This window comes from Sorex fumeus, unplaced genomic scaffold (assembly GCF_029834395.1).
Source record: "Sorex fumeus unplaced genomic scaffold, SorFum_2.1 ptg000098l, whole genome shotgun sequence".
In the NCBI taxonomy this organism is placed as follows: domain Eukaryota; kingdom Metazoa; phylum Chordata; class Mammalia; order Eulipotyphla; family Soricidae; genus Sorex; species Sorex fumeus.
In genome coordinates, this window is record NW_026606155.1 from 21464509 (window position 1) to 21490942 (window position 26434).

General features: G+C 44.0%; 1 protein-coding gene and 1 pseudogene across 1 annotated transcript in view; one reads left to right on the forward strand and one right to left on the reverse strand.

Annotated features, from left to right (window-relative positions):
• Window positions 1-26434, reverse strand: part of YLPM1 (YLP motif containing 1) — an 81186-nt gene that overhangs the window by 50899 nt on the left and 3853 nt on the right. Inside the window, exons 2-4 of the mRNA XM_056133526.1 lie at window positions 10266-10502; window positions 8741-8920; window positions 4847-5841 (exon numbers count right to left, since the gene is read on the reverse strand). Of these exons, the coding sequence (XP_055989501.1) occupies window positions 4847-5841; window positions 8741-8920; window positions 10266-10502 (1412 nt within the window). The remainder of the gene's footprint in view (window positions 1-4846; window positions 5842-8740; window positions 8921-10265; window positions 10503-26434) is intronic.
• On the forward strand, window positions 24207-24335 carry LOC130042204 (uncharacterized; annotated as a pseudogene).

Below are 26434 nucleotides of genomic sequence, written 5' to 3' on the forward strand. Positions count from 1 at the left end.
CCTTTAAGCACCACCAGGAGTAATTCCTGAGCACAGAGTCAGGAGTAACTCCCGAGCTTTCCAAGTGTGGCCCAAAAATCATTAAAATAAATAAATAAATGAAACTATACCACAATACCACTATAAATATCCTCCAAGATTACTAAAATTTTAAAATTTAGTAATATCAATTTTTGATGAGAATGCAAAAAAAAAAAAACCCAAAAAACAACCCAACCCAGAACATATAGAATTACTAGATAAAAGAGTAAATGGAGGGGTCAGAGTGATAGTAGAGTAGGACATTTGTCTTGCACAAGGATGACCCAGGTTTAATCCCCAGCAGCCCACGAATGCTCACGTGAGCCTCGCCAGGTATATCTCTCTCCCTTACTAAAAAGGTGAGCTAATGAAAAGAATAACTTTATAAAACCTACATGATCAAAGAACAAGCACACACATAATAAGCAATTCTCATCTTTAGTACAGCCAAACTTAAAACACACACACACACAGACACACAAACACACACACACAGAATAGAGTTTATCATCACGGTCACGGTCCTCCCATTGTTTATCGGTTTGCTCGAGCGGGCCCAGTAGCGTCTCCATTGGAGACTTTGTTGTTACTGTGTTTGGCATATCGAATACGTCACGGGGAGCTTGCCAGGCTCTGCCGTGCGGGCGAGATACTCTCGGTAGCTTGCTGGGCTCTCCGAGAGGGGTGGAGGAATCGAACTCGGGTCGGCCATATTGGCTGCGTGCAAGGCAAACGCCCTACCACTGTACTATCGCTCCAGCCCAGAGTTTATCATACTAACCATAAAAGTTACTTGAGCCGGGAGTGAGTTCAAAGGGCTGGAACACATGCCTAGCATATACTGGGCCCCAGATTCTATTTCCAACACTGCAAGATCTCTCATCACCAGGCGTGACTCTGGTGGCCCCCAGCAATGCTGAGGAAGATCCACCCCCTGAAAACGCAGCCAACAGCAAATAACAAAAAACTAACATGGCATTATTAGATGGATAAACAGACTGCAGCATATTCTTTGCAACAGACTATTGTATAGAAATGACAATAAACAAATTACAATACAATACAGGAGAATCTCACAATATCATGCAAAAAATGTTAGACTCAAAATACCACACAAAATATGACCCCATTTATATAAAGTTCAAACAGGCATTATTGGCTCATGTTATAAAAAGTCGGCACTGAGGTTACAGCTTAAGAGAAAACAGAAAGAGTATGAGGGGGACTTCTCAGACACTACTACTTTTTATTGGGTTGGGTCATACATAGCCTGCAGTGCTCAGGGGTCACTCTCCCAGCAGTGCTCAGGGCCATGCAGTGCCAGGGACTGAACCCACGGCTCCTGCACACAAAGCACATGTTCCATCCCTTTGAGTTATCTCTCAAGCCCCTGATTTTTATTAGTAGTGATAACAAGGAGATCTTCTGTGTGTGTGGGGGGGGGGGAGGGGGCTCACCAAAAGGTGCTTAAGGGACTCACTGATTCTTGGAAAACTGGATTGGTGGTTCAAGGCAAGGAGCTAAGAAGGATGCAATGTTCTGTAAGGCCTTGTGGTGCTAACCAAACCTAGGTCTGGTGCACATGCTCTACACCACTATATTATGCCCCAGACCCGTATCCTTTTTAATAAACATGTCTTATTAATGGGGGGGAAACCAACATCCACTGACATAAGACCTTATTGAGGCAGGGAGTGTCTGAACAAAGGATTCACACCAACACATCAATAGTCTCAAATCACTGCCCTGATGATCACTAATGGGGTACATGATCCACACATGATGCAGATCTGTCATCCAATTTTTTTTTTTGAACCTTCAGATTTTAGAAAGCAGATTAAATCCGGACTTTGTAAATACTAAAAGTAGTTTACGGTACTGAAGTTCCTTTTCTTTTTCTTTTCAGTTTTTGGGCCACATCCAGCAGTGCTCAGGACTTACCCCTGGCTCTGTGCTCAGGGCCTGACCACAGTTCAATTCCCAATATCCAATATGGTCCCCCTAATCTGCCAGGAGTGCACAGCCAGGAATAACCCCTGAGCACTCCCAAGTGGGGCCCAAAAACCAGACAAACAAAATAAAAGAACGTGACCCAAAGCTAACTAGATGAAATGTAAAGATAAATAGTCTTCAGAAGAAAAACAAACAATTGTACAAGTTCAGGGTGAAAGAGACTTAGGTCACTTAGCAATTTAGCAATTAATAGCTAATGTAAAAAAAAAAACAACACGGGAAGCCAAACTGACACTAAGCTCAACATGAGTCAATGCTGTGAGAGTGGAGACAAAAAAGCAATTTGTTCAGGCAGATGAGAACATACTACACTGTACGCAGGAAACAGGTCTATGGCATGGGAGGAATTCATTCTGACGGAGACTAACAAACCATAGCAGGAGATGTTGAGAGCGAGGTAAGCATGAATAGGCCAGAGCTAGGGTTTAAGAGAGAAAAAGGAATTTAACAGTAAGGACACGCTGCAGAAAACGGACAGGATAATTCATTCTGTGCTGTACCACAGAGGCAGCTCTACAAGCAACAGGGACTAGTGATAGCGATAAACTCAGGCTGGAGCTCAGGTGGGCTGAGCACATGTTCTGAATATGGGAGACCTAAATTCAATCCTTGGCACCCAATCCTTAGCACCTTGGCACCCTGAGCGCTGCCAGGAGTGAGCGCTCAGCACTGACCCAGAAACTGCCCCAACACCTAGTGGATAAATCCCCCTTAACCCCCCACCAACCCTGCTTAAAAAACAAACCAACAAAAAAACATCAACATCTGTGTATGGCAGTGTTCTTACCACAGTGCTAAGAAGAGTCTATTTATTTACCACAGGAAGTACAATGGGCTTAAAAATGAATCAGAAGACTATGGATTCTAATCCCATCTCAATCACTTGATAGTCATATGGGGTAAGTTATTTATATATAATCTTTCCAAATCTCAGCTTTCTCTATTTCCTCATGAGATCACTAAGGGAAACAAATAAGGCAACATGTACAAGACCCAGGATGACCACAATATAAACTGAAATACAAAGGTGAGTTGCTATATGGAGAATATTGCTCTAGGGAATGAGAAGATTCTCAGAGCACTGAAACAATTAACTGCACTTCTGAGGCAAGAAAAAAACTGAAAATAAATCCTAAATTTACAAAGTCAAGGTTTTGTGGACAAAAACAAGAAAACATTAATATGATAGGAAAAATGAAGTAGGAGATTTGTGTTTCATGAAGTGTCAAGAAAGTACCTCACCAATAGCAAATTAAGACATCAGATCTAAAATGCAGCAATCAACTAAAGAAATAACTGGAATTCAAACCAAGAAAATACACATAATATAAATCAAGACTACAAATAAAACTGAAATCACCAACATTATGAATAACACTGAATCTTGGCATTATTTTCAGTGCTTAATGAGTTTTTGTTCTAAAGGATCATATGCTTTCAGTGTCTACTGCATACAGACTTGAGTTCCACTTTCCCAGCTACGTGATGCTGTGACAGTTTCTCAAGCCTCAGTTCCAGTTGTAAGTCTAAAGGTGGAATATGAACCTGCCCAGTTTATAGGATGATAAGTGATGTTATAATAGTGCAGCCTTTGGCACGGCTTTTGGTACCCAGAATTCATATTAACTGCCTATGCTAATTCATGTTAACTTTTTGTTGGACTGACTTCGGATTTGGCGACATACTGTTTTCTTTTTTGGTGGGGAGGGCTCTCCAACAGTGTTCAGGGGGTCCAAAGGCCACCAGGGCCATGTCAAGCAAAGATCTCTTGCGAGGAACTGGACCCAGGGTCTCAGCAAGCCCGGCATGTGCTCCAGTCCTTTGAGCCATTTCCCTGACCTCCACACTGATTTTATAAGTATAAACTTAGGAGAAGAGAATATTAAAATCAGGGTTAAAGATTTCATTGTAAATTATATCTCAATATTGCCATTTAAAGTAAACCAGATGGTAATGTCAAGAAACCCTTGTTTGTATAATAAAAAGTTCAAAGAATTGCAAAAAATAAATAAATAAATAAAATTAGGGTTAAATTAAAAGTGATACAGATCCACACAAGATGAAAATGTAACCTATCTACTGATAAATGGGGGAAAAGTAGAAATATGAAAAAACAGATTATGCCTATAGTCAAGATAACTTAAAGGGCTGAAGCACAAGCCTTGCATGTCCAAAGACTCCCACTGGTTCCCCCAAGCTCACCAGGAGTGATCCCTGAGTAGGAGTGATCCCTAAGCAGTTACATGTGGCAAAATAAATAAATAACCAAACAACCCGAAAAACAAAACAAAAATTAAAAAAACAGTAAATTTAATTATTTTGTTTCACTGGAAACTAGCTTATTCATCTTCTTTTCTATAGCTAGCATATTAACTAACAAAGAGAAGTCACCAATTCAGGTACTTGCCAAAGAGAAGTTAATTAAACGTAATAAAGATGACTTTTGAAGCTGAAAAGTCAGTTAAAAAACTGATATGCATTCACTGTGGACTACAATCTCTGTAGATTGGATAAAAGCAGTGACATCAAAGAAATGGGGGACATGTGATCATTTCTAGATTTCATTTTTCACATGTCTAGAAAGCAAACAATAACAACATTCATTGTGAACCAGTGAACATATATAAAGGTACAGAGAGAATAAATAATATTCCTAAATGAAGTTTTTTTTATTAAATATCATAAAAGAAGGCCAACTTGCCTATATAAAAACAACAGAAAGCCAAACCAACACCCCCCCACCATGCCCACCCCACCACCTTGTAAAAAAAAAAAAAAAGAAAAAGGGAAAGAAAAAAAAAGTCAGACCTACCTTGGGCCTCTGGGACCTTCCATGTAACTGCTTCTAGGAGGGTCAGGAAGCAGTCCACCTGACCTCACTGGCATGTCCTTGATCATAGACATCGACTGAGATGGAGCAACTGAAGACTCCCCGAGTCCTTGCTCCGACGAGAAGGAACTGTACGGCAGAGCAGACTTGTTCAGAGGAGCCTTGGAATTCATTTGTTCTGATGGGCCATGAGCTGACTGCAACGGAGGGTGGTAAGCGGAGGGTGGAGCTGAACCAAAAGACACCGGAGTGGGAAGCAGTGCTGGTCTGGGTTTCTCTGGGATCTGTGAGCTCTGAGAGCCGGAGGCTGGTGGAACTGGGGCGGTGGGTATCTGAGGCGGCATCCCCTGGGGAACCCCCGGCGGGGGCATTCCTGGAGGAGGTGTGGCTGAAGACAGCGGTGGGAGGGGCAGGACGGGCGGAGGTGCCGTGGATGAGAGAGATGGTGGAGGCAGAACAGGGGGCGGCCCAGCGGAAGAGAGGGAAGGCGGGGGGAGGACGGGTGGTGGCCCTGCGGAGGAGAGAGACGGAGGCAGCACAGGTGGGGGCACTGAGGTTGGCAGAGAAGGTGGCATCACGGGCGGGGGCATGCCAGGCGGTGGCAATGAAGTCGGTAAGGCAGGAGGCATCACTGGTGGTGGCAATGACGGTGGCAATACCGGAGGAGGCATTGTTGGTAGAGGGGGAGGCATCTGGGAATACGGAACAAAGGGAGGTGGCATCGACATGTTCCCCATATACTGGTTCTTCATGTTCTGAAAGGAACTGACTTTCTCCTGGAGGTAAGTCTGAGTGGCTTTCATATGTCCCTGCCATGTTTTCCACTGCTTCTCATACTCCTGAAGTTGATCTTTATGCGGGTAAGAATGGAGCTGCTCCTCCCACAGCTGGAACTCGCGCTCCCACTCTTGGTAGAGATGCTGAAACTGTTGCTGCTGCATTTCGTAGTGCCGCAGTTGCACATCTACAGACATGGTCTATAAATAAAGGGAGAGAATTATTTCTGGAGACTCGTACGAGAATTAACCATAAGGAAAAGGTTCATAAGTCAGAAGCATCTGAAGCCTTAGGAAAACCAAAGCACAAAAGACTTCATAAGCCTGTGAAATAATCTCAATAATCACCATCTTTATCCCGCTGACTTAATTTAGAAGTTAGCAAAGAGTTGGGAAGATCAACTAAACACCAAGGCAGAGGCCTATCTCAGCAATAATTGCAATAATTAAAAAATATAAAATATAGTGGAGTTCATGCTCAATTCAATCAGCCTAATCAGTGGCTGAATAAACAGCAGTACTCCTACATTTAAGAAAAAATTTTAAATATAGCTATAGACCATTTTGTTTTTCTTTTGAGGGTCACAACTGGCAGTGCTCAAGGCTTACTCCTGGCTCTGTTCTCAGGAATCACTCTTGGCAGTGCTTGGGGGACAACATATGATACCAAGGATTGCACCTGGGTTAGCTGTGTGCAAGGCAAGCGACCGACGCACTACTTGTAAAAACCTGGGCTGCTCTATGGCCATACTCTAAATTTCAGAGTTCCTGGAGCATGTGGCTGCATTAGCGGTCGCACAACCTCTTATGCTCTAGCCTTCTGATATACCAAAGGTAGCACACATCTGTTTGGGTTTAACATACATGCTTGTAATCTCTTATACAAGGGCTTAAATGGCTCCAGAATGAAATACAACAATCTTCATACACTTTCCTCTTATGGTGGTGGGAAGGTGCAAGGTGGGATTGGTGTTTGAATATTAAATGTAATGAATTACTTTGAATCATATAAAATTAAAAAAAAATCTGGGCTGTACTATCTCTCTGGCCCAGATTCTTAAAATAGTTTGTAGTAGGACTGAAGCAATCCCTGAGTATGAAAATGGAGTAAGCCCTGAGCACCGTCAGTTGTGGATCCCCCCAAAATAAATAAATAAAGTAAATCTAGGGTCAGAGAGATAATCTTTTGTTACAGAATATAGATCCAAGTTTGCATTTAAAAGATACAGCAGGGGCTGGAGCAGTAGCACAGTGAGGAGGGTGTTTGCCTTGTATGCAGCCGACCCAGGTTTGATTCCCAGCATCCTATATGGTCCCCAAGCACCGTGAGGAGTGATTTCTGAGTACAGACCAGGAGTAAGCCGGGTGTAACCCAAAAAGCCAAAAAAGAAAAAAAAAAGATTTTCTGGGAGTGGCACTTGGGTGGGGAAGGCGTAAGATGCCTGGCACGGAACCGGACACAAAGCCTTTCCAGACTTGAAATAAAATTGAGTCTAATAAAAGATACAGCAGTGGGGCCTGGAGGATGCAGCTCAATGGTAGAGTGCCAGGCATGCAGCATGAGGCTGCTAGTCTGTTCCCTGTTACCACTCCACAGATAATTCCAGGTACCACAACCAAGCAGACAATCTCCAGCACATTGCAACTTAGTGTATGCAACTTCTGGCCATCATCACATTAAAGGAAAAGGAGGGGAGAGAATAGGACACAAGACAAACAAGTATCTCTGTCACTTCAGCTCTGAGGTATACATGCTTAGGTTTTTTAAAATTAGATGCTTTGATTGTTCTGGTGGAGTTTTACTTCTCTGTGAACGGGTTTGTAGGCTAATTACAGGTGAACTTGAAGCTATACTGTAAGAAAGAATCCCTGGCTCTGGAATGGATTTCTGGTATTCTGGTGGTGGTATAACGTTGTAGGTAGAAAGTATGGGTAAACTTCAGGCAAGAGAGATAGTTAAAGGAGCTGAGCACAAGGCTTTACAGGTAGCCAATGTCCTGGGTTCTGACCACATAATCCCCCAAAGTGACCCCTGAGCTCAAAACTGGTAGCAGACCCTAAGCACTATGGGTTTCCAAATTAAAAACCATAAAGAAAACAAAAGCATAAATATTATTGTAAACTCGGTCACCATCTTATAGTAATATATAAGTAGTTTATTGGGCTGGAACGATAGCACAGCGGGTCGGGCATCTGCCTTGTACGCAGCTGACCCAGCCGACCCGAGTTTGATTCCTCCGCCCCTCTCGGAGAGCCCAGCAAGCTACCTAGAGTATCTCGCCTGCATGGCATAGCCTGGCAAGCTACCTGTGACATATTCGATATGCCAAACACAGTCACAACAAGTCTCACAATGGAGACGTTACTGGGCCCGCTCGAGCAAATCGGTGAACAACGGGAGGAGACAGTGCTACAGTGCAGGTAGTTTATTATTATTAAATAATCAATATTAGGGCTGAAGAGATAGTAAACAGGAAGGACGCTTGCCTTGCACGCGGCCAACCCAGGTTCTATCCCTGGCATCCTATATGATCCCCAAAGCAATGTCAGGAGTAATTCCTGGGTCCAGAGCCAGGAGTAATGCCCCCAAAACCAACAGAAAAATCCATATTAATCTATTCCATAGGAACATTTAATTCCTGTTTCCTAAATCCCTGAGCAACAATATTCCTTTCTCTTTTTTAATTTTTTCATTAGTGAACCACCGTGAGGTACAGTTACAGACCTACAAACTTTCGTCCTTGCATTTCAGTCATACAGTGGTTGAGTACCCATTTTCTACCACCAATGGTCCCAGCATCCCTCCCACCACCCCCCCCGTCCCCCCCCCCCCCGCGACCCCACCCTGCCTCTGTGGCAGGGCATTCCCTTTTAGCAACAATATTCTACCACTCTAACAGAATTGACCGAATCTGGAGATGCCACTGCCCCTTCCCAGGAGCATTTCCCAAACACCCTACTTCCCAAGCCCTGGGTAATGTGAGATGGCTCCCTGGGCATCCCTTGGGGAAATGGCTAATTGCCATACTTCCCGCTCAGGTCTCTTTCAGCAACAGCAAGTGCTGCTGGATCTCCCGCGTGCGGGCTGGGGAGCACTCACCTGCATGTGGGGGGGCTGCTGTATGATCTGCTGGTACTGCTGTAGGATCTGCTGTAGCTGCGTGTGCTTCTGCATGATTCCCTGATACTGGAAGCCGACGCGGTGCTGCTGGTGCTGCTGCCAGTGTGCGGCGGCAGCTTGTAGCTGTTTCAGCCGGGCATCTTCCTCAGGGTCCTCAGACTACAGACAGGAAGACCCGCTTACGTCACAGAACAGAAACCAGCTCAAAGAGAAGCTCAGTCTTTTAGAAACATATGGTAAAACTCAGAATTCCTCAAGTCTGGCGGAGAGAGAGACTTTCTTACATTTAGATAAAAATATCAAAGGTATTGGGCTGGAGCGATAGTATAGCGGGTAGGGTGTTTGCTTTGCACACGGCTGACCCGGGTTTGATTCCCAGCATCCCATATGGTCCCCCGAGCACCGCCAGGAGTAATTCCTGAGTGAAGAGTCAGGAGTAATCCCTGTGCATTGCCGGGTATGACCCAAAAAGTAAAAAAAAAAAAAAAAAAATCAAAATCAAAGGTATTAATAAGTAGTAAATAGGACAACCACTTCTTCAGCAGAAAGTAGAGTACAGGAACTATAGTACAGCGGGTAGGGCACTTGCCTTGCACACAGTCAACATAAGTTTGATCCCCAGCAACCCATATGGTCCCCGAGTACGGCCAGCAATGATTCCTGAGTGCAGAGCCAGGAGTAATCCTGAGCATCGCCACAAAACAAAAGACAAACCCAAAAATTATATTTAGCTGTGTGTGGGTATGAATGTATGTGTGTGGTACTAGGAATTAAACCCAGAAACTCAAACACAGAACACAAGTGCTCTACACAGAGCTATGTCCCTGAGCAAGGACATTGTATTTAATGCCATAACAGCTCAACAGTTTTAGCACTACCATATTTCATGCTGAAAAAGGTACCAGTAGAGTATATCCATTTAGCAAAAGACACTGAAGCAAAAAATTGATTAACTCACTTGCTCGGAGCTACGACCAGCAAGCGGCAATGCCCAGACTTGAGTCTGGAGAGCTGGACTAAGAGTTGAAGTTCTCAATTATTGTCCCCTGTTGCCAATAAGAAAACACCCTAATATCCCTTCACTGGTTAGAAACATTGAATTCAAAATTGAAGGTAATTCTTCATTCTCACCTAAGATACACACACGACTTTTCTACGCCAAACATGGCATATACCTGACTTGTCCGCAAGTGAAATTTCACCTACACTTCAAAAGAAGAGGGGCCAGAGGGATAGTACAGCAGGTAAGGCACTTGCCTTGCATGCAGCTGACCCGGGTTCAATCTCTGGCATCCCATATGGCTCCCCAAGCACCACCAGGAGTGGTTCCTAAGTGCAGAGCCAGGGATGCAGAAATAACCAGAGCATCACCAGGTGTAGCCATAAAATAACACACACACACACACACACACACACACACACACACACACACGAGAAAGAGAGACAGACAGACAAAGGGAAAAAGTTGAACAATTTAATAAAAACCGAGTAATTCTATGGTTACCTGGGGTTCCTCAGGAGGGAGAGGAGGTACTACCTCCTCATTTGGAGGTGGTAACGGGGGTTCTTCAGATGGCAAGGGTTCCGACGCTTGACTGGTGCTAGCTGCTGCGACATCCTCCTTCACAGGCTCAGGTGCGTCCTTTGCTGCAGCAGGACCTTTTTTGTGACCTGGCAAATGCACTTTTGTCCTCTGCTGCAAACTAAGCAAGTGCTGTCGATACCAATACTGCTGCTGTTCCTACAACAGAAACCATTTTTGAGAATTTTCACTGACAATCCCGTATCTCTGTAATCTGGAGTTGACAAGGACGCGTGTGTAACTGTATTCTTGTACCGACGTAAGAAAAGCTGGACTAAGCCTTTCAATTCCTCCCCAGATGTACCTATTTGCTAACCCTACAAATTATAATTCTCTACTCTAGCAAAATATATGCTTTTTGTTTGGGAGCCACACATAGAGGTGCTTAGTGCTTACTCCTGGCTCTGCTCAGGAATCACTCCTGGCAAGCTCAGTGGACCATGGGGTCCCTGGGATCAAACCCAAGTCAGCTGCATGCAAGCCAAATGTCCTGCCGACTAGACTACCTCTCCGGTCCCAAAACACATGCTTTTTGGAAATTCATCAGAGTAAATCCTTTCAGTATCCACTGCAACTTGTTTTTTCAACCTGTTTTTAACTTGTTCAGATTTATCCACAGGGGTCTTGTTAATAAATGAATGTAACAAAATAGCCCCACTTCTGTTCTCTCCCTTCTCTCTCCTCCAGTGCTGAGCTCTTCAAAAAACCCGTTATATCATTAGCCATGTCCAGATACATATATATAAATGAGAAAACAACTTTTAAAATGCTTTCTATTTTTGTCTTTCCATTATAATGTAGCCACTTTCTGGAAGCATATTTTGTGCTTCCTTTTCATTTTTTGGAGGGCATCTCCCAAGTGGTGCTCAGAAGACCCAGGGGCCCTGCATGGCGATTCTTGACCAACCTGGGCCAGGGACCAATGAGATGGCCTATGATGTCCTGTGGTGCTAGGATCACCAGGTCAAGCCAACATACTCAGGCTCTCAGGCAGAACCCTGCAATGTTCAATGCTTGGAGGATCACGTGGTGCGAGGGAGTGAACCTGGGTCAGGCATGTGCAAGGCCTGTGCCCTAACCTCTATACTATCTCTGCAATCGATCCCTGTGCTCCCATTTCAAAAAGAGTTACACCACCAAGCACTGCTAGGAGTGATACCTCAACAAAAAGCAAGCCCTGAGCACTATAAGTGTGGTTCCATCCCCCACCAAAATTGTAATTGCAACAACGACAACAAAATTCAACATGGAAAACAAATTTATTTATTCTACAATTTATTTATTTGTAATTTCTAAGTCCAAATGCTCAGAGAGCTCTGGTGGTCATTTGCGGGCATGAATAAAGCAGTGAACGCTCAGTCATGGACTCACCAGTCCCATTTGACAAATCAGTTTCTGCCTTGTTTCAACACTCATCCCACAAATATCATCAGGGAATCTAAGATCACATTTTTCATATCTCTGTGTCTTTTGATTTTGTTCTCTGGAATTTACCCCCAAGCGTAGTGAGGAAGTGCCACTGTGTGCTTTTGGGTATGAAGAAGCTATGAGATTCTACAGAAACAGGCATTTAAGCTTCATTCAGGTCTGTGTTATGCTATTGTCAGCCACATGTTCGATGTTACAGAATCAAAAAACATAACAATGTCGTTAACAAACACAAGTAAAATCAGACTATGTATTCAACTGATAAAAAATATGACACAGGGGCAAAAGAGTTCAACAGGCTGAGTGCATGCTCCGCATGTGGGAGGCCAGGATTCAATCTCTGGCAGGGCATGGTCTGCCAAACCGGGAGTGGCAAGAGCCAGGAGTAGAACCCAAACAAAAATAAATAATATAAATAGGTCACCCTCATTAAAAAAAAAATACAACCAAAGGTTCAACAGCATCTAACCATTACTTCCTCTAGGCATAATATATAACTAAAAAATTAAATTTAAATAACTCATCACTCAGGCTGGAGCGGTAACACAGCAGGTAGGGCGTTTGCCTTGCACGCAGGCAGCCAGACTGACCCGGGTTCGATTCTTCCCCCCTCTCGGAGAGCCGGGCAAGCTACCGAGAGTATCTCGCCCACACAGGCAAAGCCTGGCAAGCTACCCGTGACGTATTCGATATGCCAAACACAGCAACAAGTCTCACAATGGAGACATTACTGGGTCCACTCGAGCAAATCGATGAACAACAGGAGTACAGTACATCTCATCACTTAGAAATAATAGGGTGTTCCAGTATTCATATAAGTCCATCAGTTCAAAGTTCCATAAGAAAAATAATTACAACTCCAAAATATTCATTAATGAATTGCCAATACACTTCAATTATTAATAATAGCAAATACTCCTACTATAATTACAAGGATGCAGGAACTTATAGAGAACTCCCAATCTCATTATTGATGACTAAGGATCTAGCACAAATCATTTAAAGATCAAAAGAATTTTTATAAGAAAGGCGAAAGAAAATGTGAATACCAAAGATCGCAAAATAACCATTGGAAAAAATGGACATATCCCTAAAATATACAATATACAATAGATACAAAAAAACAGAACTTTGTTAAACAAATCTGTCACTGAAATTATAGTACAGAGCCAGACAGATAGTATAAGAGGTAAGGTGCATGCTTTGTAAGCAGTTGTACCAGTTTGAATCTTGGCACCACATGTGATCCCCTGAGCTTTGCCTGGGGTCACTCCTGAGCACAGAGCCAGGAATAAGCCCTGAGGGCTGCTAGGAGTGGCCCAACCACCTCGTGCCCTGCACCCCTCACCAAAAAGTAAAAGATCACTTAAGAAAGACATTACAGAAGTTAAGGCACTTGCTTTGCATACTGCTTACCCCCTGGTACCAACTGGGGGGTACTGTCCCCCAAACAACACCAGGCATGATCCCTAAACACAGAGCAGGAGTAAGTCCTGAGCATCACTGGCTGTGGGCCCAAAACAAACATTAAGTACAGAAACGCAGCCAACACTGTTCATTCTCAGATTCCTTATAAGTTTGAGCCGTGTTTTTAAGTGTCTCAAAAGTTTTTACATTTTATGTGATCTACGTAGAGAGTTAAGTGGAAATCTGCCACACAGGTGGGGGGGATGGGGAAGGGGGTACTGGGGTTCTTGGTGGTGGAAAATGTGCACTGGTGAAGGGATGGGTGCTTGATCATTGTATGACTGACCGAGACTTAAACTGAAAGGCTTTGTGACTGTTCTCATGGTGATTCAATAAATAAAAAAATTTTTTTAAAAAAGTTTTTACATTTTAAATAACCTGCAGTTCTTGTGTTAAATAGATTCATTTTAGTTGCGTTAATTGGGTTCATTATCTCTGGATAACCAGAACTTCTTTAATAAAAATGTTTACTTTTTAAATAACCTTATGGTCCTTGTGTTAAATGGGTTCAATTTTAGTTGCATCAATTGGGTTCATTATCTTTGGATAACCAGAATTTCCTCTCCAATCTATTTCTCTTAAAAAAAAGTTATTGGGGTTGGGCCACATATGGTTCTTTGCTTAGTGACCCTTGGAGATGCCTCAAGAGACCATAAGTGGTACAGGGAATTTCAACCAGGATCACAGCAAGTGCCTTATCTTCTGTACCATCTCTCTGACCTTCCTCTCCAATTTTTCTATATGCAAACAGATGTTTAAAATACTCTTTTTGGGGGCTGGAGCGATAGCACAGCGGGTAGGGCATTTGCCTTGCACACGGTTGACAGCGGGTAGGGCATTTGCCTTGCACACGGTTGACAGCGGGTAGGGCATTTGCCTTGCACACGGTTGACCCGGGTTCAATTCTCAGCATCCCATATGGGCCCCCAAGCACTGTCAAGAGTAATTCCTGAATGCATGAGCCAGGAGTAACCCCTGTGCATCGCCAGGTGTGACTCAAAAAAAAAAAAAGCAAAAAGCAAAAATAAATACATAGATGCATACATATATACATACTCTTCTTAGACCAGTAGTACAGTGGCAAAGCTGCTTATTTTGCACACAGGTGACCCAAGTTTAATTCCCTGAGCCCGCCAAGAGTGATCCCTGAGCAACACTGGGTGTGATCAGAAAACAACAACAACAACAAAACAAAACAAAAACTCCAAACTAAATAAAATACACTGTGGACTGAGCTGGAGTAATAGTACAGCAGGGAGGCTGTTTGCCTTGCACATGGCTGAGCCAGGTTCAATCCCCAGCTTGCCATAATAGTGCCCTGAGCACTGCCAGGAGTGATCCTTGAGCACAGAGCCAGGAGTAAGCCTGCACACCACCAGGTATGGCCTAAAAACAAGTCAACAAAAATACTCTGGGCTGGAGCAATCCCCAGCATCACATATGGTCCCCCAAGTCCACCAAGAGTAATTCCTGCATATAGAGCTAGGAGTAACCTCTGAGCATCGCCAGGTGTAACCCCCAAACAAAATCCAAAAAACAATAAAATCTCCTCATTAACTATACTGTCTGCTATTTGTATTTTCACTCTATTATAATTTTCTTGGGAGGAAGATGTCAAACTTTTTTTTTTAAAGGAAGGGGAGTGCTCAGGGAGGCCAGAGCCAGTTCCAGTGATACCGGTTCTGGTGGTGTCGTCCTGATCCTTCAGTGTTTGGTAGAGCAGTGCTGGGGCCACCAGAGCTACCCTGGCAGTGTTACTAGGGGTCCCAGGGCACACCTAGCCGTACTCAGGAGTCAGGAGGCTGAACTCAGAGCATCCACATGGAAGGTATGTGTTCTATCATTGCTGCCATCTCTTTGGGCCCTTCCTGCTTTCCCTATATCCTCTCTGGGTCTCTTTTGTTTTGTTTCTGGGCCATACCCAGTGATATTCAAGGCTTACTTCTGGTGGGGATAGGGGGACTGAATTGAACCCAGGTCAGCAGCCAGGAAGCACAATGCTGGAACACAATAGTAGAACATCAATACCCAAATGGTTGTTGGTCAACCAACAGATTCCCTTTTAGGCCACCCAATTCTGTGATCTGAAATAAGCTCCAATCCACTGGGAAGAATTCTATCTAACTCCACCTTGAAGTTTGAAACATGATTTTTTGGTTTGGGTTGGTTTTTATTTGGGTTTGTTTTGTTTTTGGTGATGCCAGGGATTAAATCCTGAGCCCCACACATGCTAGGCAAGTGCTCTACTGCTAAACTACATTCCTGGCACCTAAATTTTGTTCTGTCAAACACATCAGCTCCCAGAACAAGACTGATAAACAAACAAACAAAAAACCACTTTCACTATTCTGCACAATAAAACAGCACACTGGGGCTGAGTGACAGAACCACAGGTAGGGCTTTTGCCTTGCACACAGCTAACAGGGGTTTGATTCCCAGCATCCTATATGGTCCGCCGAGCACGGCGAGGAGTAGTAATTCCTGAGTGCAGAGCCAGGAGTAACCCCTGTGCATCGCTGGGTGTGACCCAAAAAGCATAAACAAACAAACACAGCACACTGACCATAATAGTCAACAGTAACATGGTATGAAAAATTTTCAACATTCTCCCATCATTTTGTAGTGAAAATGGGATCAGATTTAGTTTTTTAAACAAACACTGTCCTCTCGTCGTTCACTGATTTGCTCGAGCAGGCCCAGTAACGTCTCCTTTGTGAGACTTGTTGTTACTGTGTTTGGCATATCGAATACATCACGGGGAGCCTCCCAAGCTTTGCCGTGCAGGCAAGATTCGAGATTCTCTCGGTAGCATGCTGGGCTCTCTGAGAGGGACGGAGGCATCGAACCCAGCTCCGCCAGGCTGGCTGCTTGCAAGGCAAACACCCTACCGCTGTGCTATCTTTTTTTTATTTTCCTTGTTTTTTGGGCCATACCACACTAGGGAATATCCAGTGCTCAGGGCTTTACTCTTGGTTCTATGCTAGGGATCACTCCTGGCAGGGTTCAAGGGAGAAATGTAATGCCAAGTATTGAACCAGGATTGGCTGCATGCAAGGCGACCACCTTATGCACTATCCTATTTCTCCAGCTCAAGGCTTATCTTTCTGCTGAGATAAGCTTGGCTGGGGCTGTAACTCAGTAGTAGAGGGGTTCACTTTATATCTAAGAGCCCTGGATTGAGTCACAAGCACCACCAAAAAATAAATCTGGGGGGTGGAGGGTATGGAGCCACATCCAGCTGTACTTAAGAGTTTACTCCTGGTCCTCTGCTCATGGATCATTCCTGGTGATATCTGGAACTGAACAGGAGTTGTCTTTGTGTAAGGCAAGTGCCTTCACTCCTATAGTACCTTTCTGCCTCCACACCAAACAATTTTTAAAATTGGAAGTTCCCTTATTTAATTTTTTAAACATCTGTTTAATGGGGGTGGAGGAGTGACTACCCTGGGAGTGCTTAGGGGGCTACTTGGAGTGCTGGGGCCTGAATCAATCAAGGTTAGTAGCAATCAAGGCAAGTGTCTTAACACCCTGTACAATCTGTCCGCCCAAGCTCCCCTATTTCAAATAGAAGCTAAAAGGTTTCCTTCTTCTTCTTTAATTCATTAAAAAAATTTTTTTTAAGTTTTTCACAATGATTACATTCAATATTCCAACACCAATCCCACTACCATTACACCTTCCCACCACCATTATTTCCATTTTTCCCAACCACCACCCAAGACTTTATTTTTAAAGATGCTCTAAAAGCATCACTAAAAGAAACTAAGAGGCAAACTATCAGCAATGCTTCAGATATGGCCACTGTGCAGGCTTACTGTCTTCATCAGTCTGACCTACAGGTTTCTCCTGCTTCTCATCTGTTAGATTTAGCACAGGAGAAAGATCTTTAGAAGCTGGGGAGAAGGCACAAAGGTCTGGGAACATGCATGCTCAGGACCCTGGTTTGATCCCTGGCATTATCCGGCACCCGCCCCCTCTCAAGCACCACTGGGTGGAGGCCTACGGTCCCTGAGCTCAGGCAGCCCTGGCAGTCTCAGCACCCAGACCTGAGCAGCGCTGTACTTTCACACTCTAGCACTAAACTGCCCGCCTGGTTGGCAAAGTATTGCCAGTAGCCCATGGCCTTGCCCAACAGTAATCGCTCCCCAAAATACAACCTTATTAAGGGCTCAAGTACTTGTTGATTCGCTGACAATAGGCACTGTAGCTCAACTTCTACTTAACATAAAGTCAATCAGCAGAAATCGTATTCAATACAATCCTAGGCTCAAGTTTTGGCATACTTCTAAAGTACCACAAGTTAAGGATGATGATGTCAATCAGAGATGTGTCCAGTGACTTTAAAAGAAGGGTGAATTATCTCTGTTACAGAAAGGAAAGAAGTCAGTCTGGCCTTAAATGAATCTGGACTCATTCACAACAGTTCCAAGGTCTCCATGTTATCAGACAGCTGCCTTCATGTGGGACATGAGTTCACAAGCAGAGAAGAATCAGGACACGCCACATTCAAAGAGACTGAACTGGAACTTTGGTGGTGGGGTCAGAGAGACACATACACATATAGAGGTCGAAAGCTCTATACTACAAAGCCTAATTGTACTTAATGATAAATCAATTTTAAAGATACTGAACAAAGTTTTTTAAAAAGTGGGGCCAGACGACATTAGTACCAGGAATCTTACTCCATGGCTTGGAGGCCAGCCACACATGCTAGGGGAAAAGGGAGCTCAGATAGAGAAGGGAGCACCAAAGAAAGGGTGTTGGGAGGATCCTCCCAGGATGGGAGAAGCATACTGAAAGTAGACTATAGACCGAACATAACTGCCACTCAATGCCTCTTTTGCAAACCACAGCACCCAAAAGGAGAGAGAGAACAAAAGAGAACAACCCTGCCACAGAGGCGGGGTTGGGATAGGGAGGATGGGGGTGGGGGGTTGAGGGGTGGGAGGGATACTGGGATCCACGGTGGTGGAGTGGTGGAGAATGGGCACTGGTGGAGGAGGGATGGGTATTTGATCATTGTATAACAGAAACACAAGCACAAAAATTTGTAAGTCTACAACTGTACCTCATGATGTCTCACTAATAAAAATTAAAAAAAAAAAAGTGGGGCCAGAGCAATAGTACAGCGGATAAGGCGTTTGCCTTGCACATGGCCAACCTGGGGTTCTACCCCCAGCAAACCCATATGGTTTTCCAAGCACAGCCAAGAGTAATTCCTGAGTGTGGAGGCAGGAGTTTTACAACCTCTGAGCATTACATGGTGTAACTCAAAAAAGTAAAAAAAAAAAAAAAAAAAAAGTTTTCAAAAAGAATGTAAGAACTACTTGTCATAAATATCATTAACAATAAAAATGCTAGCTTAGTCAGCAAGTGCTTGGTCAGTAATTAAGGAATAAATTATTTTCCAGGTAGGAAACTATAAAGAAGGAAGTATATGTGTGAAAGATTTAAGGATTAACTCTGGGAGATGAGTTTTCCTATCTAGTGGTAGGGCATTTGCCTTGCTCATCAGGTTCAATCCCCGGCATCCCATATGGTCCCACAAGTCCCACTAGGAAAAATTCCTGAGTGCCGAGCCAGGAATAACCTCTAAGCATTGCTGGGTGTGACCAAAAACAAAACAAACAAGTATTATAAATACCCATAAAGCTAAATGTTCTAGGTATTCTAAAGAAAGGAGACCAAACAAACCTGACAAACAACTAACTGACGCTCTACTCTTTAAATCTGTTCAAGAGCTGGAGATGTAGCTCAGAGGCGGGGTATCTGCAGACTATGTCTGAGACCCTGGGTTTGATGCATGGCACTTAACAAAAACAAAAAAACTTACTCAAGATTTACTCCAAGTGTATTTTAATATTTTTTAGGTTCACCATTTATTGCAGGAACTAAAGTCACCAGATAATCCTAGTCAAGTTTCTTTAAAATACAAAACCCTTTAATTCCTTGTTTCACAACTTCCTTCAACTCCTGCCCTCATTTCTCTCTATCCTTTGGCCAAACTTCTCTAAAGAGTTGTCTATACTCACCAGCCCCATTTCCTTACCTTCCATCACCCCTCAAATCAATGCAATATGGCTTCAGTCACTACGAAACAATTCCTGCCAAAACACTGTCAAACACTGTCCTCCCGTTGTTCATCGATTTGTTTGAGCGGGCCTAGTAACGTCTCCATTGTGAGACTACAAGTTACTGTGTTATTGTGTTTGGCATATCGACTATGTCACAGGTAGCTTGCCAGGCTTTGCCATGTGGGCGAGACACATTCGGTAGCTTGCTGGGCTCTCCAAGAGGGGCATAGGAATCGAACTCGGCTCGGCCGGGCTGGCTGTGCGCAAGGCAAACGCCCTACCGCTGTGCTTTCGTTCCTGCTAAGGTCAACAATAATCTACATGTCAGTTAGTGCAAAATAAAACTCAAGTCTTTATTCTCCTTGACCTTTCAACCAGTGCATGCAGCTGGCCATACCCTCTAATTAAAAAAAAAAAAGGTTAAAGAGATCTCCCCTTCACTCTAGAATTTCACTTCTGATTTTTCCTACTACCTAATTGGCCTCTCTACATTTGGAATTCAGTGCAGATGGGCTCAATAACCTTTAGCTCCTATTCTTATTCTACACATACTCCTTAGGAGATATCATTTATTTCTATGCTTTCAAATACTATTTTTATGGTAATGATTCAAACTTATCCCTTCTCCAAAATCTCACTTTCAGATTTTAGACCTATATCTAATACTTGCCTTGCACGTGGCCAACACGGGTTCAATTCCCAGCATCTCTATGATCCCCCTGAGCACTGCACCAGGAGTGATTCCTGAGTGCAGAGCCAGGAGAAACCCCTGAGCGCCTCTGGGTGTGGCCCCCAAACAAACAAACAATCAAATATATATCTAACTTCTGATTGGACATCTCTATCTCAAGGACCTCAAACTCAGCATGCCTAAAATTCAACTCATCATTTCCCCCTCATCTTTGAGTCTACTCTCTTAGTTCTCTAGGCTCACTTATTTTAGTAAACGGGTCCACCTTCCAACCAGCATCCTATCCCAGGGACCCAGGAATCTTTCTTGATCCCTCTCTTTCAACTTTTACTTTCAATCTCCTTATGGATTCCAGCATTAAGTATTTTTCCAGTCTTTCAACTTCTCTGCACCTCCGCTATCACCATCCGAGTCCAAGGCACAATCACTATCGCCTGCCTGACAGTATTCTGTTAACTTTTCTCTCTACACATCACTCTTGCTCCTTTTGATTCCACTCTCCACACTGCAAATCGAGTGAGCTTTCAAAAGTCCCACTGTCACATGCACTGCCGTGGGATAAAGTCCTCACAGACGTCCCAGATCTGGTTTGTTACCATTTTTACCCTGAGCTTCCAGTAAGCCTTACAGAACTTAATTCCTTGAACTCTACCTGGTTAATTCCTGCCTGTTCCTCAGGTTTCACTTATGCCACTTAGGGAGACCGATTCAATTAGGTTAGTGCTTCCAGCTCTATGTTCAGTCACTTAAAAAGGGTTGTTCTTGGGGCGGGCTGGAGCGACAGCACAGCGTGGCCCACCTGGTCGGCCAAGGTTCGATTTCTCTGCCCCTCTCAAAGAGCCCGGCAAGCTACCGAGAGTATCTTGCCTGCTCGGCAAAGCCTGGCAAGCTACCCGTGACGTATTCGATATGCCAAACACAGTAACAAGTCTCACAATGGAGAGGTTACTGGGCCTGCTCAAGAAAATCAACGAACAACGGGTGGATAGTGCAGTGCAGTTCCTAGGGCAGAAGGCATAAATCAAGACAAAGGGGACACAGGTGCTGATTTTCAAGCAGGCACACCTGAAACCCTCGATATTATAATACAATGTACTTCAGTTAAAAAGAAAAAAGGGGATTAATGTTGGAACACCGTATGCCTAAAACAACAATTAGTAACTGTAAATCACAATGCTTTAATAAGACTTCCCTCCCCTCCCCCATTTTAAAGGAGCAGAGTAGGGAAGAACCAGAAACAGCAGAGCAGGTCGGGTGCTTGCCTTGCAGGAACCTGACCCAGATTCAATCTCCAGCATTCTATATGGTTCCTCAAGCCCCATCAGGAATGAACCCTGAGCCAGAGGTAGGAGTAAGCCCTTACCTCCACTAGATGTGACCCTCCCCCATAAAAAGTAAATAACCAGGGCCAGAGAGATACTATGGTATTAAGGTACTTGCCCACAGACCCTGGTTCACCGACCTGGCACCACATAGATCCCCCAAACACAAGAGTCAGGGACAGCCCAAATAGCCCCTGAGGATCACTGGGTGTGCCCCCCCCATAATAATAACAATCATAATAAATATTTGTTCTTATCTGTGTTCTCCATTCAAATTAAGGCATTACGAATATAACAGTGAGATGGAAAAAAAGTTCATCTTTTTCAGTTCCTTAAGGTACAATTAGGGCATAATCTAAGAGCATCCTGTGCTTTTCTTAATTACTTAAGTGTCAGAACAAGAAAATAAGGGCAGATATCCTGTCTAGTCCCTAGATATGCCCTATCTAGTCCACTATTTTGTCACCAGCACTAAGCACATTTATTTGGCACATAGTTGCTACTCGGTAAATACTTGAAACTTGCAAATGATAAGGGGCCAGGGATCAGAGCAATAGTAAGGCAGGTTGAGTGTTTTTGCCTTGCATGCAGCTGAGCAGAGTTCAATCTCTGGCAATCCATGTAGTGTTCCAAACCCATGAGAATGATTCCTGACTGTAGAGCCAGGAGTGACCCCTCGGCATTACAGAGTATGTCCCAAAAACAAAATACAAAGAAAATAAAAGAAAAAGAATATCAAGCATTTATCCTGTCTTTCCTATATCATTTGTATTTCCTATTAAACAGCCACTGGGCTGCAGAGATAGTACAGTGGCTAAGGCACTTGATTTGCACACCTCCATATGATCCCCCAAGTCCACCAGGAGTGACCCCCCAAGCAGAGAGCCAGGAATTAATCGTGAGCACCGCCAGGTATGCTCCCCCGCAAACCAAACCAAAACAAAACAATTAAATACCTGAGTTCACAAACAAAGTTTTTCTTTATAGAATTCCAGAGTAAATATCTAAGAAATGGCAAGGGGTGGGAGGGGATCACCATGTCCCAACCTCGAAAGAATTAATTGGCCGAGGCATTGATCATGAATGGACAAACCACAAGAAAAGGCCTTAGACACAAGTTCGAGGGAGCTTTACAGTGGCGGGTCTGGACTACCACTCCCTTCTAAGTGCTAGCACCAGGCACAGTGGAACATCTGGCACTGGGTGGCAGATGGGACGCAAATAAGAACATAGACCTGCCGATGTTATGAAATACACTTGCCAAAAGCAAGGTGAACTTAAACCTAGTTTTCAGAGTTAACTTCTACTTTACCAAAAACACAGAATAGTGAGGAATGTTTTTTGACACCATGAGACAATACATAAAGGACACCTTACAGAATTTTTATAGGTCCCAATGGCATGAAGCAGAAAAATAAGAGACAGAGCTAAATCACAACTAGGGCTGCATCCGATACTAGTTAGGTAGAAGCCTGAGATGGGATTAGTATTCTATATGCAAAGGGCATCACGCACAAGAAATAATTTTCCTGTCCAATACTATCTATATGGTATCCTTAATTTGATCAAACCAACGAAACATTCCTGAATCCAATGAGATTTTTAACATACCAAAGAACTGTTTTAATTCCTGAAGTTGAGTGACACAATGAAGGATCTCTGAATGGATCAGTTATTTGATAATACAAAAGTTTGTTCTGGGGCCGGAGCGATAGTACAACAGGTAGGGTGTTTGCCTTGCATGCAGCCGACCCGGGTTTGATCCCTGGCATCCCATATGGTTCCCCCAGCACCGCCAGGAGTAATTCCTGAGTGCAGAGCCAGGAGTAACGTCTGAGCATCGCTGGGGGTGACCCAAAAAAGCAAAAAAGAAAAAAAAAGTTTGTTCACTTTTTGTTAATGTTTACCTAGGAAAAGGTCTTTCTTTAGGGCCAGGGAAATGGCTCAGAGGACTGGAGAACATGCTTTGCATGTGGGAGCCCCAGCTGATGCTTGGCACTGCATGGTTCTCCCAAGCACTGCCAGGTGTGACCCCAAAACAAGAAGAAAAAATTCCTTTTTCAAAAATGTTTAATGATAAATATAGGGAATATAGGGATAGGGGCCAGAGCAATAGTGCAGAGGGTAGGGCAATTGCCTTGCATACAGCTGATGCAAGTTGGATCTCCGGCACCCCCCATGGTGTGCTCCGAGCACCACCAGGAGTGATCCCTGAGTGCAGAGCCAGAAGTAAGCCCTGAGCATTGTCGGGTGTGGCCCCAAAATAAAAAAAAAATAAGTAAAATGAAAATATTGGGATAGGTCAAGATTGAGGCTCAGTGGGAAAGTACTTACCTTGTACGTGAGAGGTTCTAGGTTCTACTCCTGGCACTGACCCCAAGCACTTCAAGGAGCAACTCTACAGTCAAGAGTAGCTCTTGAGAAAGACATATATATGTCTACTATATCTGGTGCAAAAATATAGAAATGTATATATATATAATATATATATATAATAAAGTTTCCTTTAGGGGCCAGGGAAATAGGTCCAAAGGGCTAGTGTGCATGCTTTGCATGTAGGAGGCTGGGGTTCGAGCCCAGCCACTGCATGGTTAACTCAGCACAGCTGGGAACAAGTCTCAGCAGCACACAGGGAGTAGCTCCTGAGCACCGCTGAGTGTGGCACAAGAACAAAAGAAAAAAAATTTAAAAATAAAATATTCAGGGGCAAGAGAGACAGAACTGTAAGTAGGACTGCTTTGCACGCAGCCAACCTAGGTTCACTCCTGGCACCATATCCGGTACCCCTGAGCAACGCCAGGAGTGATCCCTGAGCATAGCTGGGTTTGACCCCAAAATACCAACGCTACCACCAAGAAGTAAATAAAATATTCATTTCATTCTGTAGCCAATTAAACCAACCGCGCTCTTTTTCCCATGAGGCCTGATGTGATGGCTGCAAACAACAGCCTCTTGGGAGTGTCACAGCCTGTTGCTTGCATAGGTTGCCCTAAGGCCTAGCTTCTCACACCGTGGGAAGTAGAAAGCGGAGTCAGACAGGGCTAAGGGCTTGCCTTGTATATAGCTTACCCCCATTCAATCCCTGCCACCATATATGGTCCCTTGGGCAGTGGCTGTGTATCTTCAACCCTCCGCATGCAAAAAATGGCCCAAAACTACAGTAAACTGTGGAAAGCTACCCAACAACAACATTATAAATAAAGACTTCATTTGTATGTCTATGTTATGTAGCTATACATCCAGGGTGGCATAAAATTTCTTGAATTAAAAGTGCTGCTGGGCTGGAGCAATAGCACAGCGGGTAGGGCGTTTGCCTTGTACGTGGCCAACCCCGGTTCGATTCCTAGCATCCCATATGGTCCCCCAAACACTGCTGGGATTTATTCCTGAGTGCATGAGCCAGGAGTGACCTCTGTGCATCAACGGTGTAACCCCAAAAGAAAAAAAAACAGTGGTGCTGATGAGAATAATCACACTGGACAGGGATTTCTTAATAGCCTTTCAGTATCAATATTGCAAACCATGCAAACCACAATGAGACACAGAGACAGAGACAGAGAAAGAGAGGGAAGGAGAGAGAGAGGAGAAAGAGAGAAAGAGAGAGAAAGAAGGGAGGGAAGGAGAGAGAAGAAAAACACCTGCCATAGAGACAGGGGGTGGGGGTGGGGGTGATGGGAGGGAACCTGGGGACACTGGTGCTGGGAAATGTCCACTGGTGGAGGGATGGGTATTGTAACACTGTATGACTGAAATGCAATCATGAACAGTTTTGGAAGGGCCTATGTCACAGTGATTCAATAAAAAAGTTAAAAATAAAATAAAAGTAGTGCTGAGGGACCAGAGAGATAGTACAGCAAGTAAGGCACTTGCCTTGCAAGTGATGACCTAGGTTCAATCCCCAGCACCCCCTTTGGTCCCCAAAGTCCCTCCCACAAGGAGCCCTGAGTGCAGAGCCAGAAGCAGCACCTAGCACAGCAGGATGTGGTACACAAACAAAATAAACAAAAACAAAAAGTAGTGGTGAGCAGAAAAAAACCTAAGAAGTCTGCAGTCCTTTGCAGTGGACATTCATGTCTGGTCATTTGCTACTTCCAATCTTAGTCTGCAGATATGTGGGTGCCTTTAGAAAGCCCCAAGGTATTGTGGTCAAGGCCCACGTTGGCCTAGTCATGTCAATTTGTACCAAGCTGCAGGACGGTATATGACGAGACTCCACACCAGTCAAATTCAAGTTCCCAGGAGCCAGCTCCACATCCCCACGTTTAATGTACAGGAGCAAGATGATAAGGGAGGTAAGATGAAAAGCAGCTCAATCCTGACAACCACGGAATACACTCCAACTGTGAACCCCGTAAACAAATGGAAGGTTCTAAAAACCTCAGAGCTTGCCCCCTACCTCCTAAGATCTCCCTGGTCCCTCACAACTCATCCTGCTTCCAATCCAAAGAAAAAAAATATTTCTGGGGCTGAGGTTGTGGCTCAGTGATAGAAGGACATGCTTCTCATTCATGAGATCTTGGATTCAATGACAGCACCCCAAAAATAATGAATTCAGCAGCAAAATTAAAAAAGGTCTGGAATTATGGCTCTTGCCTTGCATGCGGCCATCCAATCCCTGACACCACATATGGTCCACAGAGTACTGCCAGAAGTGATCCCTGAGCACAGAACCCCAGGAGTAAGCACCACCAGGTGTGCCTCCCCACCTTCCCACTGGAAACAGTCTAAGTGAAGTAAGAATGGCAAAATCTCATTAAACCTAAATTACTGAAGAACCCTACCACTAAGGGAATCGTAAGCCAAAAATAATGAATCAAAGAACAATAAATATGCCAAAGGACTAATTGACAAGGAATGGCACTGACACGAAGAAAATATCTATCACCTAATAAGCCAAAGTATGCCAAATCTAAATCATGACAACTTTTGCATCATATTCAACAATTCCTCTTTGGAAAGTCTACACTTTTGTAAGGTACTGTCCTAGGTGCTATGGGGGATGCTGGAGAGATATTTCAGTGCATGCTTTGCATGCAGGGGGCCTGGGTTCTATCCCTGGCACTATACGGTCCTTCGAGGCACCAAAAGGAGCAACCCCTGAGCACCACA